The 13,364-nt window shown below is 37.8% G+C and overlaps 1 protein-coding gene across 1 annotated transcript in view; it reads left to right on the top strand.

The window, feature by feature from the left end:
* COL4A1 (collagen, type IV, alpha 1) overlaps positions 1-797 on the top strand; it is a 175,798-nt gene extending 175,001 nt beyond the window's left edge. Inside the window, exon 52 of the mRNA XM_006901562.1 lies at positions 507-797. Coding sequence (XP_006901624.1) covers positions 507-588 — 82 coding nt within the window. The 3' untranslated portion in view covers positions 589-797. The remainder of the gene's footprint in view (positions 1-506) is intronic.
* The last annotated feature ends 12,567 nt before the right edge of the window (positions 798-13,364 follow it).

Raw genomic sequence — 13,364 nt, 5'->3', positions numbered from 1 at the left:
ACCTTCATCCTGCAGAACAACTTGTTAAGTTTGAACTGTTGACCTTTTTGTTAATAGCCCAATATGTATTGGAGCCCAGTTAATGAATTATCAGAAACTCTAGGCGTATTGTGCTGCTAACCAGACTTCCTCAAGGCTCCGGTGGCTCTAATCCACCAGAAACTCCTTGAGGAAAAGATGGAGAGTCTCCTTCATTAAGATTTCAATCGTAGAAACCTCGTGGAGGGTCGGCTGTGTGGTGGAACCGATTTAACAGCAGTGAATTTTAAGTTTTGATCGAGCACTTGTGGATTTCTGACCATGGTAGGATGCTATGAATCAAAATTGACTTGAGCACACTTGAATAAGAACAAGAATGGCTGGTTTAATGGTTAAGGAGAAATAAAAATGGTGTCGGAATTTGTGTCAAGAATCAAAATGGTATTTCCCAACCACAGGCATAAACTTTCATTTTAAACTTACTAATATGGTGAGATTCTAATGTTTGTCTCCTTCTTGGATTCTAGGAAGCCTACTCCATCAACCTTGAAGGCAGGGGAACTACGCACCCATGTCAGCCGCTGCCAAGTTTGCATGAGAAGAACATAATGAAGCCCAACTCTCAGCTAATGTCACAATATGGTGCTATTCCTCTTTTTTTTTGTTTTGTTTTTTAACAGCAACGAACCCTAGAAATGTATCCTGTGTACCTCACTGTCCAATATGAGAACAGTAAAGTGCCTTATAGGAATTCGCCTAACTAACACACCCTGCTTTATTGGCCCTCTACTTGCTGAAGGAGAACAAAAGACAATGATAAGCTTTACATCTTGACATACCAAATGGCACTTTTGATGAAATAAAATATAAACATGCTCTATCCTACGATGCACTGATGTGTAAAGTGAGAGCTCCATCCGAAACCAAAGGGTGCTAGGAGGGATGCAGTGCCTGAGATACTGTTAACCCCCCGTTTTTCATTCTTGTATTATAATAGATTCATTTTTTCACCCCCAGATAGAAATGTTTGTTTATATCACTGTCTAGCTGTTTCAAAATTCAGGTCCCTCGGTCTGTATATTGTTCCTGTACAAATAATAGTAATGTAAAAACAGATTTTGAACCTCCAAATGACTGACTCAGTAGCCAAGATCTCGCAGCCCCACCCCAATAGAAATTTATGTCTCTCCGCTCCGTGTGGTACTATGCATCTGCTTTTGCAGAAATCACAACTTTCCTGTGGAATACAGATGGTCCAAAAGTAGCCAGAAATTAAAGATATATATATTTTAGTAATTTATATAGATGTCAGCAATTAGGCAAAACAAGTTTTAGCTTTAACTTCCATTGTTAAAATAAAGCTTACATAGTTGGTTTATTTTTTTTTTCCTTTCAAAGATTGTGTTGTCCTTTTAACATAGGTTGTTAAACACTTGGTATTGAATGTGAAACATCAGATTTTCATTGTTCACTTCCAAACCAAAAATTGTGTATTGCCAAAACCAAAGCCAGGTTCATGAATATGGTGTCTATGATAGTGAAACATGTACTTTGAGCATATTGTTTTTATTCTGTATTAAATATCTTCAGGGTTTTAAACACTAATCACAAACTGAATGACTTGACTTAAAAAACAAAACAAAACAGCCAACCACCTTTGAAGGCCTTCATTTATTAGTATCTTCTTTCTGCAGCCTCACTCTGGGTGTGTAACACAGCTCTGTCAAATCAGAATGTCAGCGTTTTTACTTGTAAGGCCGTTCAGGCCACCTCCTTGGTTTCTCACGAGCTGTGTTCACAGTCTTCAGCAGAGGAAGGGATCAGAAGCAGGAGGGCAGAATTGGACCACTGTGGCTGAAATGACATTTCACTTTAAAGTATCCAAAGCGTTTGAAAGACTACTAAGGCCTTTTCTGTAATTTGTTGAAATGTGTATTTCTTAAGAATTCAAATTTGTAATAAAACTATTTGTATAAAAATTAAGCTTTTATTAATTTGTTACTAGTATTGCCCCCCATAAGTATTAAAATAATAGTTACTGCACAAGCCACTAATAAATTTTTAAGCTTTGCATACCTTAGATCATTTTTATTTTGTAGTTATTCAAAATAGGAGTCATAATCTGGAAATAATTGACAAGAAATATGTATGTGTATGTATATAATTGATCTGCTTTGTGTCCAACCATCCCTCATTTATACATATACCGACAGTTCACCACTTAGATACAAGATAAGTAGAAATTGATAAAACATTTATCTGGCCCTTTAACACTCACCCATTGGTGAGAACTGAGATGATAATTAGAAGTTGGAGAGAGAGTTAGATTTCAAGTCTTTATGAGATATCAAAGAAAATAGGTGACAGATTTCTTTTACCCTAATGATTCACACTTCAATTCAGGTTTAATTAAAATAAAAATTGTGAAGGATAAATATAATACAGAGTACTCCAGGAAAGGTTCTAAATATCATAATGTTCCTGATGATCTTACCTGGCAGCTGTCAACTCAGCTACTCATTGCTATCTACTCAAAATTGACCCATCTCTGACCCTCTAGTGGATTTTCACAAAAGGGGATTGCCTATTTTTCTCCCTATTTTTCTTTGTGTTATCACCAAAGTTATACCACCTTTGGGTTACACCACCCTTATAAAAAGAGCAACTGTAAGGGCAACATGGGGATGTCCAAGTCAACCTCTGCTAACCCTACAAAGGGGAGCTTTCCCTGTCAACAGCATCCACGGCATAAAACTGATCCCTATAATGTCAGACATGACCCTCCATGCTCCTGCACCCCCTTCTACTAACAATGGGGTCTGAAATTAATTGCAAATTAAACCACAGACTTTATGTTCCATTGTAGAGTTTATTAAGAAAATGGGTTGGAGGGTAGAGGAGGTAAAGGATATCACATAGTGCAAGTCAAGATTCAGCACACAGGCAAGAAGCCTCTGGTTTCCTCAGTCATCCAGAAAGTTTTGTCTCTTAGCAGGCCCAGGTCAACTCTTCCTTCCATCTCTGGCAAGCATAACTTTTAACTCTAGCTCTCTCTCCAGGGCTCCAACAGGTTACCCCTTGCTACAATCTTTCTATGATCTGGTCAGGTCTTTTATGCTGGCCTCAGAGGTGCTGATGATATAGAAGATGCTGACCAACAAGGAACCTTGTGTCCATAGTTGAGGCAGCTGGAGACCATGTCCCCAGGGAGCCAAGGGTGGCAGGGGGAGCCTCAAAGATTCACCTTACTTACACATTCCTACATGGCCATGTAGTCAGATCTAAGGCAGTGGATGTTGTTGTTGTTGTTGTTGTTGTTGTTGTATGTCATTGAGTTGGAACTAAACCCATAGCTGACCCTCAAGTGGGTTTTCAGAAGCAGTAAATCACATGGGAGGAGGTTACCCATCCATCTTCCACAGAGAAGCTGGTGGATTTGAATCATGTGCCCTTGGGATTGCCGTGCAGCTTCTTACCACTAAAAATCCTACATCACAATCCTGAAGACTACACCACCAGTGAGGACAAAATAATAAATGAACGTGACCATCCCAGTAATCAGGATAGAGGATAGCAGAGTCAAATCTTTTTGAAATGACCTTATTCCGCCCCCCCCCCCCACTTAGTACAATGGACTAGAAACTGCTGTCAATACTTTGTTCCTTTTCATTGCTGGATGAGATTAAAATTTAAAGATATAAAAGAGTTTGCTTAATCTCTCACCTGTGAAAGGATATTTGGGCTTATTTTAGTGATGGGAGTCTAACTTCTGGTGATTATGGATAGAGAATAAACATTCATATTTAGGGTTTTGTGTGAGTTTCATTTCTTTAAAGACCCAGAAGTCAAATTTCTGGATCATGTGGCGAATTCATGTTGAACTTTGTAAGCAGCTGTCAAAGTGCTTTCTCTAGTGGCTTTACCATTTTGCATTTCACAACCTATGTATGAGAGCCCTAGTTGCTCCACATTCTTACCAGCACTGGTATTGTCAGTAATCTGGTGTAGCTGTTTCTGAGTTACCCTCAGATCATGTGTGTGTGTGTTGTTGAAAACTCAATTTTGACTCATAGCGAGACTGCTGAACAGAGTAGAACTGCCAAAAATGGTTTTCTGGGATGTAATCTGTACAGGGTCAGATCACCAGGTCATTTCTTGCATGGAACAGCTAGTGAGTTCAAACTGCTGACCTTGCAATTAGCAGTGGAGTGCTAAAACCATTGTGCCAGTCTGTCTCTTTGTTTCATGTGTCTGATGACCTAGTGGTAAAGAGGTGAAGGCATGCAGTTCAAATCCACCAGCTGCACTGGAAGAAAAAAGATAGTCTTCTCCTATACAGTTATACTGCTCCAAACACCCACTGGAGAGTCAGCTATGAGTCCACTCTGACTCAATGGTATGCAAAAATTCATTACCATAGAGACGATTGCAACTCACAGCAACCCTGTGGGTTAGAGCAGATGAAATCATGGGTTTCCAAGGCTTGCTTTTTTATGAGAGCAAACTGCCACATTTTTCTTTCACTGGCAAGTCTGTTCTAAGAGTCTACCTCTCAGTTAGCAGCCTAGCACTTTAATGATTGAACGACCAGGGTTCATTATTCATGTTAAAACTCAACTCATAGCCCCCAGTTCAGAGGTAGTAAATCCAATGAGGGGAGATAATCCATTTTTAGCAAAGAAACTGGTGGATTTGAACCTCATCATTGGGTTAATAGAGTCCAACTCTATCTACTAGGTTACCAGACTTCCCTATAACTCATGTTGTTGTTATGTGCTGTTTAGTCAAAACTGACTCATAGCTGTTGCTCAAGTTTTCAGAAGCAGCAAATTAGGAGGAGCTTGCCCATCTTTCTCCTGCAGAGCAGCTGGTGGTGCATTCGAATCACCTTTGGATTGGCAGTGCATTTCCTTATCTGCCAGCTCACCAGAGCTCCCTTTAATTTATGCTGTTGTTGTTATTGTTAAGTTCTTAAAGTTGAGTATGATTCATAATGACCTTATGAACAACAGATCTTAACCCTGTGCCATCCGTGTTATCTCTCATGTGTTTGTAGCCATTGCTGCAGTCACTGTGTCAGTCTAGCTCACCGAGGACAGTTGTTAGGTGCTGTGAAGTTGAGTGTGACTCATAGTGACCCCATGAACAGCAACAGATCGGAACCCTGGCCTTTCCCGTGCCATCCTCATCATCTCCGACATTCTCGAGCCCATGGTAGCAGTTACTGACAATCTGCCGGGTTGAAGATCTTCCACTCTTTTGCGGACCATCAACTTTTCCAAGTGTGATGTCCCTTCCTAAGTAATAGCTTCCCCTAAAAAGCCCTCCACCTTCTATTGATAATTCCTGGATCATTCAACATACTGCCCTTAGCTTCCTTCAGTACTACAACTCAAGGCTTAAATTTGGCTTAAGAAGGCTTAAGATTTTTAAACTTTTTAAATTTTCAGTTTTTTAAATTCTCCCTGCACATTCCACTATAACACTTTGCTTTGTCTTCTCAAGCTGTCCTCTGAAATCTGTTCAGCTCTTTTACTTCTGTATCATTTCCCTTTGTTTGGCTTAATGTTCTAGTGAAATTTTTAGTCCCTTCCGACATCCATTTGTTCTTTCTCCTGTCTTTGTGATGACCTTTTTCTGTCTTCATGGATGATATCCTTCATGTCATCCCACAACCCATCTGGTTTTCGATTATTGGTGCCAGAGTTAGAGCTAGAGTGCTTCTTGGAGGCAAAGATGATAAAGCTTTGTCTCACGTACTTACAGCTTATTGCTAGTTGCTGGGAGAGGGACATCATGCTTTGAAAGGTGGAGGGTTGGCAAAAGAGAAAAAGACCCTCACAGTGACTGCTGCAATGAGCCTAAGGATGTTAGAAAGTATGAGGAAGGCACAGGATAGGACAGAGTTCAGATCTGTTGTTCCTAGGGTTCCTATAAGTTTTGCTCGACTCAGTGTCACCAAACAACAACAAAATCAGCATGCTGAAAGTATGTGAGATGAAGCTTGTCATCTTTACTTCCAAGAAGCGTTCCAGTTGCCCTTTGTCCTATACGTATCTGTCTTTTCTTTTGGCAGTATATGGGATATTCAGTACTCTCCAACACCACAACTCAAAAGCCATCAATTCTTCTTTTGTCATCCTTATTTTTTGTACAGCTCTCAGATGCAAAGCAAGTGATTGAAAAGACCATTACCTGAATCAGGTACACCATAGTCTTCAAACTGACATCATTGCTCTTCAGTAATTTGGAGAGGAGCCTGACTAAAGACATTTTCATTCAAGTCCTATTTATTGAATGACTTGCTCAGCATACAGATTGAATGAGTGTTAAACAAGGATACCACCCTCCCTCCAGTTATATCTAATTGTGATTTAGACTTACATCTCCTTAATGACAAATTATATGCTTTTCACGTATTGTTGTTTTTTAATTTTTATTTTGCTTTGGTATGCTTACAAAGTTTTTATAATTTGTTTCACACTACATTCACATTGTGTTTCTTTTTTTTCTTTTGTTTTGTTTTAATTTTTATTGTATTATTTTTTACGTGTACCGTCAAATCAGATCTGACTGGTACAGGAGGAGATTGCCCCCTCCTTCTCCAGCAGAGCACCTGGTGGATTTGAACCACATACTTCTGGGATTGCAGTGCAGCGTCTTGCCACACATTGTGTTTCTTATAATCTTTCTCATTATGCTTTATAAAATCAATTACCATTGAACTATGCCCACAATTACCCTGCCTTTCCAGATCCCCACCATATCTTTCCCATTTCCTTTACCTATCACTTTCACCCACCAAAATGTGCAACCCTATGATTTCCCTCCTGCCCATCTTTACCCCTCTCTTCCCACTCCTTTCCCTCTTGGATCCCAATACATGTTTTACAAGTTATCTTTCTGTTTTTACAATAGTCCTATGCAGTATGAGACCGAATTAGTTCACTCAGTATAATGGCCTCTAGTTTCTCCCAACTTATGTAGTAATTTTCTTTTTTTTTGGGGGGGGGGTAGTAATTTTCAAAATCGTTGCTCTTGAGTGCTGCATAGTATTCCATCATGTGAATGTACCATAATTTCTCAATCCATTAGATTGTGGTTGGCCTTTTGGGCAGTTTCCATGTCCTTGTGATTGTGAATAATGCTACTGTGAACATAGGTGTACAATATTTAATCCATTTGTATCTCAGTTCTAATTTCCCCAAAGTATGTTCCTAGGAACAGAACAATTGGGTATATGGAATTTCTATGTTTAGCTTTTTGAGGAAACATCAAGCTGCCTTCCAGAGTAGTGTACCATATTGCAATCCCACCAACAGTATCTAAGAGTTCCTATCTCTCCACATCCTTTTCAACATTTATTGCTGGCTGTCCTCTTAAACTTTGCCACTGCTACTGGAGTGAGATGGTAGATCTCACGGTTTTGATTTGCATCTGTTATTGCCAGTGATTTTGAGCATTTCTTCATATGTTTGTTGGCCATCTGAATGTCTTCCTCTGGGAAAAGCCTTTCCATGTCTCCTGCCCATTTTGTAATTGGGTTATCAGTATTTTTTTCTTGTGGAGGCCCTGTAGGATTCTATAAACATGTGTTCTTGAACTCATGTGTTTATTTGTCATCCATATATCGTTTTGGTGAAGTGTCTGTTCAAACTTTGCTCATATGAATCTATGATCTGCTTTTATTTACCTTTTGAATAATATGTACAGAATTCATTCATTATTTTTTTATATGGGTACAAAATTTATCTATTAATTTTTAATTAGATGTCCAAATATTCCAACATCTTTTTTTAAAAAAAGACTATTAGTTCTTCATTGAATTATATTTGCACATTTATTAAAGTTCACTAACTATATTTTCTATATACCTTATGGCCTCTGGATTCAGAAGTTTATAAAGTCTCTTTCCAAAGAAATAGTTTTCTTTTTCTTGATATTATTTAATATTTTCTGCTTTATCATTTTACAGACTTTTGCTTATATCTTTGTTATTTCTTTTTATGTTCTTACATGGTCTTATGTTGCTCTTTTTTTCTCCTTGTTTCTTAAGTTAGAAACTTACCTTATTTATGTAAGAGATTTCTTAGTTTCTAACTTAAGGGTTAAGTGCTAACAATTTCTTCTGAGCATTGCTTGACCTGCATCCAAATTTTTATATATGTTCTTTTAATTTTCATCCAGTTCAAAGTATTTTCTCATTTTCTTCAGACTCCCTTGGGCCCAGGGGATATTCTAGAACTGTGTTGCTTCATTTCCAAGTGCTTGGAGATTTTCCTAGTCATATTTCTGATACTGATTTCTGGTTTAATTTTCTTCTTATTATAGAACATATTTTGTACAACTTCTATTCTCTTACATTTACTAAAATATATTTTATAATCCAGGATCTGATATTTCTTGGTGAAATTTCTATGAATAATTGAAAAGAATATGTATTATACTTGTTGGGCAGATATTTCTTTAAGCGTCTTTTAGATTCAATTGGTTGTTAGTGTTGTTTGGTCAGATTATATCCTTGTCAATTTTCCATCCATTAGTTCTATTATTAAAGAGAGTCAAGTAGAAGTTCTCCATTGTAATTGTGGATTTGTTCTTCTTTCAATTCTGACAAGTTTTGCTTTGCATGTCTACATATTTAATTGCATAGTATGTAACAATGTTTGGGCATGTTTTTAGGAGGGACTTGTTCTTTAGAAGGGGATGGCATGCTAGGAAAAGTGGAGGGTCAGCTAAAGAGAAGACCCTTAAGAGATAGATTGACAGCGACTGTAGCAATGGCTCAAGTATGTTAGAAGTTTTGAGGATGACACATGATAGTACAGAGTTCAAATCTGTTGTTCATAGAGTTGCTATGAGTCATGCTTGACTCAATGGTACCTAACAACAAGAAGTAAGTAGGTACTTAGGTGATAAAAATGGTTAACATTTTTTGACCAATAGCCAAAAGGTTATAAGTTAAAATCTCCTAGAAACCCCTTAGAATAAAGGTTGGTAAGCTACTTATGAAAAATCAGCCATTGAAATACTATGGAACCCAGTACAACTCAGACACTCTTGAGATTGTTAAATTGGCATACATTTGGTGGCAACTAATTGGTTATATGCATCTTTATCTGTGGTAATTATTATTATTATATATTAGTATATATTATAATATTATATATTATCTGTATTCTAAGATCTGATTTGTCTTATATTAATGTTGGCACTCTATGTTTCTCTGAGCATTTGATTAAATATCTTTCCTATCATATCATTTTCAACCTACTATATCATGTTTTTATCTTCTTTTTTAAATTTATATTGGTTTGCATACAAAATTCATACATGCTGTGTTTTATTCATATACATTGTGTTTCACACATTCCATCATTCATGTTGTGTTTCATATGATCATTTTTATACATCATGTTTCATAAAAAATAATCACCATTGATCTGTCCCTACTATTACCCCGTCTTTTCTGGTCCCCACTGGATCTCTCCTAATTTATTGACCCCCCCCTGCCCACCAAACTCTGCAAAGCCTGTGATTTCTCCCCTTCCCTATTCTCAGACCCCCTGTCAATTCTTCTTCCCCCCTCCTTGGATTTCTATACACATCTTACTATTTATCCTTCTATTTTTACAATAGTGATCTTTTGCAGTATTTGTCTTTATAAGACTGAGTTAATTCACTCAGTATAATGGTCCCAAGCCTCTTCCATGTTGTATAAGTCTTTTCTTTGAATGCTGCTTAGTATTCCATCATGTGAATGGACAACTTCTCAATCCATTTGTTTGTTTATGGGTATTTGGACTGTTTCTATTTTCTTGCTATTGTGAATAACGCTGCTGTCAACATAAGTGTACAGATTTCCATTTTTGTTTCAGTTCTATTTTCCTCGAGGTATATTCCTAGCAGCAAAACAACTGGGTCATATGGAATTTCTATGTTCAGCTTTTTGAGAAAATGCCAAACTGCCTTCCAGAGTGGTTGTGCCATATTACAATCCCACCAACAGTATATGAGGTTTCCAATCCCTCCATATCCTCGCCAACATTTTTTTACTTACTGTCTTGTTAAAATTTGCCACTGCTGCTGGGGTGAGATGGTCTCCTTTCATTGTGGTTTTGCCTTGCATCTCTCTTATTGCTACTGATTTTGAGCATTTCTTCATGTGTCTGTTGGTCACTCTAATGTCCTCCTCTGTGAAAAGTATTTCCGTGTCTTTACCCATTTTGTAATTGGGTTGGCAATTGTTATCTTGTGGAGGACCTATAGTATTCTATAAACCTTTGTTATGAAATACTTGTTTGAGATGGCATTGCCAAATGTTTTTTGCTAGTCAGTAGGTTTTCTAGTCACCCTTTTGGAAAGTTTTTGATGCACACAGGGACTTAACCTTTAACAGATCCTATTTATCGATGTCATCCTTTCTCAGTTGTGTTTTTCCAGTTATATTTGCCAGTATATTTATACGACAGACTAGACCTTCTCTTCTAAGTTGGGTCCATTCTGTCCCTTTTTTTAAATTCTTTTTTTATTTTTATAATTTTAACGAACATTTACAGAGATTTTGGAATTCCATTTATTCATTGCTGCACTTCTCTCCCCGCCCAGCCCTCCCCCGCTCCCCAGTTCGCTCCTCTCTTTCAAAAGTAAAAGAAACACTCACTCCCTGGTACACAATCCCCCCACACTCCTCCCACCGCCCCAAGTACATTCCACTATGCAACCTTAATTGTGGACTCTTGTGATAACCATAATACCCTATCACATATTGCTTTTAATTTATTCACTCCCTCATCTGTTCAGTGCAGTATACACAATCTATCCAGTTTTTCTCAGTCTTACCCCAACCCTGATATCAGTCCCATTTTACAGCAGTAGCACCATGCAATATTTGTCCTTTTGCGACTGAGATATTTCACTCAGCATAATGTCCTCCAGGCTCACCCATTTTGAATAATATTGCTTGAGTTCCTTGTTTTTCAATGCAGCATAGTATTTCATTGTGTGAATATACCACAGCTTCTCTATCCATTTGTTTGTTGATGGGCACCTGGGTTGTTTCCAACTCCTTGCTATTGTGAACAGAGCCGTGATAAACATGGGTGTGCATATATCTGCTTGGATGTCAGTTATGGTCTCTTTGGGATATATTCCCAGTAGTGGAATTGCTGGATCAAATGGTATCTCTATTTGCAACTTTTTGAGAAAGCACCATACAGCCTTCCACAGTGGCAGCACCATTTTACATTCCTACCAACAGTGAATAAGGGTTCCAGTTTCTCCACAACCTTGCCAGCATTTGTTGCTTACTGTTCTGTTAAATTTTGCTATTCTGACTGGGGTGAGATAGTTGTTTTCCATTCTGTCTCTTATGATCTTTGTGGTTTAAGATTTTATGCCTAGGTCTCTGATCCATTTTGAGTTGATTTTTGTGTATAGTGTGAGAAGTGGATCCTGCTTTAGCTTTCTGCAGGTAGCAGTCCAGTTTTGTCAGCATCATTTGTTGAAGAGGGTGTTGTTGCCCCATTTGACTTTGATTCCTTGTTGAATATCAGTTGTCCATAGGTAGATGGGCTAATTTCTGGGTTCTTGAGTCTGTTCCACTGGTCTGTGTGTTTGTCATCATACCAGTACGGTGTTGTTTTAGTTATTACAGTTGTGTAGCAGGTTTTCAGAGAGCACTATGCCTCCCTCTTTTGTTTTTCAGAAGTGCCTTGCTTATTTGGAGTCTCTTTCTTTTCCATGTAAACTTGCCAGTTACCATTACTATCTCTTTGAAAAATGAATTTGGTACCTGCATTGGAATTGCATTAAACATTTAGACTACTTTTGGTATGATTGTCATTTTCACTGTATTGAATCTACCTATCCATGAACAAGGAACATTCTTCCATTTATTTAGGTCTCACTGTTTCTAGAAGTAGTGTTTTGTCATTTTCTTTATAAAGATCTTTTGTGTCTGCAGTTAGGGTTAGCAAGTACCTCAGTTTGTGGTTGGTTATAACCTTAGTCATGCAGATCTCAGAGAACTAGGCTATTTTCTATTTACTCATGGCAGATGTGGCTTGAGTGAAAGTAGACAATAACAGAAAGGTGTTTATATTTTGTTGAATATGCAAAGTTATTTGATAGTGTGAATAATAACACATTATAGATAATACTAAAAATAGGAGTCCAAGAACACTTAACTGTGCTCATGTGAAACATACACACAGACCAAGAAGCAGCTGTCCAAAAAAGAACAAGGGAACACTGCATCATTTGAAATACAGAAAGGTCTCTTTATGCATACCTATTCAATCTGTATTCTAAGCAAATCATTAGAGAAACTGGATTATATGAATGTGACATCATGATTGGAAGAAGATGTATCAATCTGCATTATGTAGATGACAGAACCTTGCTTGTAGAAAGTGAACAGTTGCATCAGTTAACTGCAGAAAATAAAAAGCCTACAGCCTTCAATATGTTACATCTCAATATCAAGTAAATAAAAATTCTCATCACTAGTCCAGTGGCAATATTTTTGTAGATGAAAAAATGACTGTTGTCTAAGATTTCATTTTACTTGGATCTCCAGTCAACACCCATGGTAGCAGCTTCAAGAAACCGAAAGACAATCAGCATGTATCAAGGATATTGCCAAAGTTCTAAAGAGCGGAATGCTACTTTAAAGACTAAGGTGCACAGGATTCAAGCCATGGTATTTTCCATTGTTTCGTATGCATCTGAAAGATGGACACTAAGTAAGGAAGACCAAAGAAGAAATGATGTGGCATTGGAGATTAGCACCGAAAACCCCAGGAACTACCCAAACAACAAATCCGTCTTAGCAAAAGTGCCACCAAGGTGTTCCTTAGAGACAGAGATGGTAAAACCTTGCCATATTTTGGGCATGTTTTCAGGTAGGACCCGTCCTTGGGAAAGGATATCATACTGGGGGAAAGGAGAGGATCTGAGAAAGGGGGAATAATGTCATTGTGGGGTATTGACACAGGGACTACCACACAGTGAGCTTGGGCATGATAGAGACCATGCAAAATAGGACAGGGCTCAAATCTGGTGATCATAGGCTTGCTGTGAGTGGCAGTCAACTTGGCAACACCTCCATTTGTCATTTGTCCAAATCAGAATTAACAAGCTCAGAGAAACTTGTAGGAAACAAAACGCTGTCCGTCTGCATGAATCCATTTTTCTACTCATTCTTTCCACCTTCACATCTATTCTGTCCATTAATCTTTTCATCATTCATGTGCAATTTTTGTATACTATTTATAGTAAAGATGAAGATGACCAATATAAAAATCCAGCTCTTAAGAAACAGTATACATATGTGTGTATATATGTAATAACTTTTAGAAGAAACTTGTTAATTTGTCAAGTAT

This window comes from Elephantulus edwardii, unplaced genomic scaffold, assembly GCF_000299155.1.
Source record: "Elephantulus edwardii isolate Elephantulus edwardi_28Jun2011 unplaced genomic scaffold, EleEdw1.0 scaffold00332, whole genome shotgun sequence".
In the NCBI taxonomy this organism is placed as follows: Eukaryota; Metazoa; Chordata; class Mammalia; order Macroscelidea; family Macroscelididae; genus Elephantulus; species Elephantulus edwardii.
The sequence above is the reverse complement of the archived record's forward strand: the minus strand, read 5'-3'. Positions and strand labels throughout refer to the sequence as shown.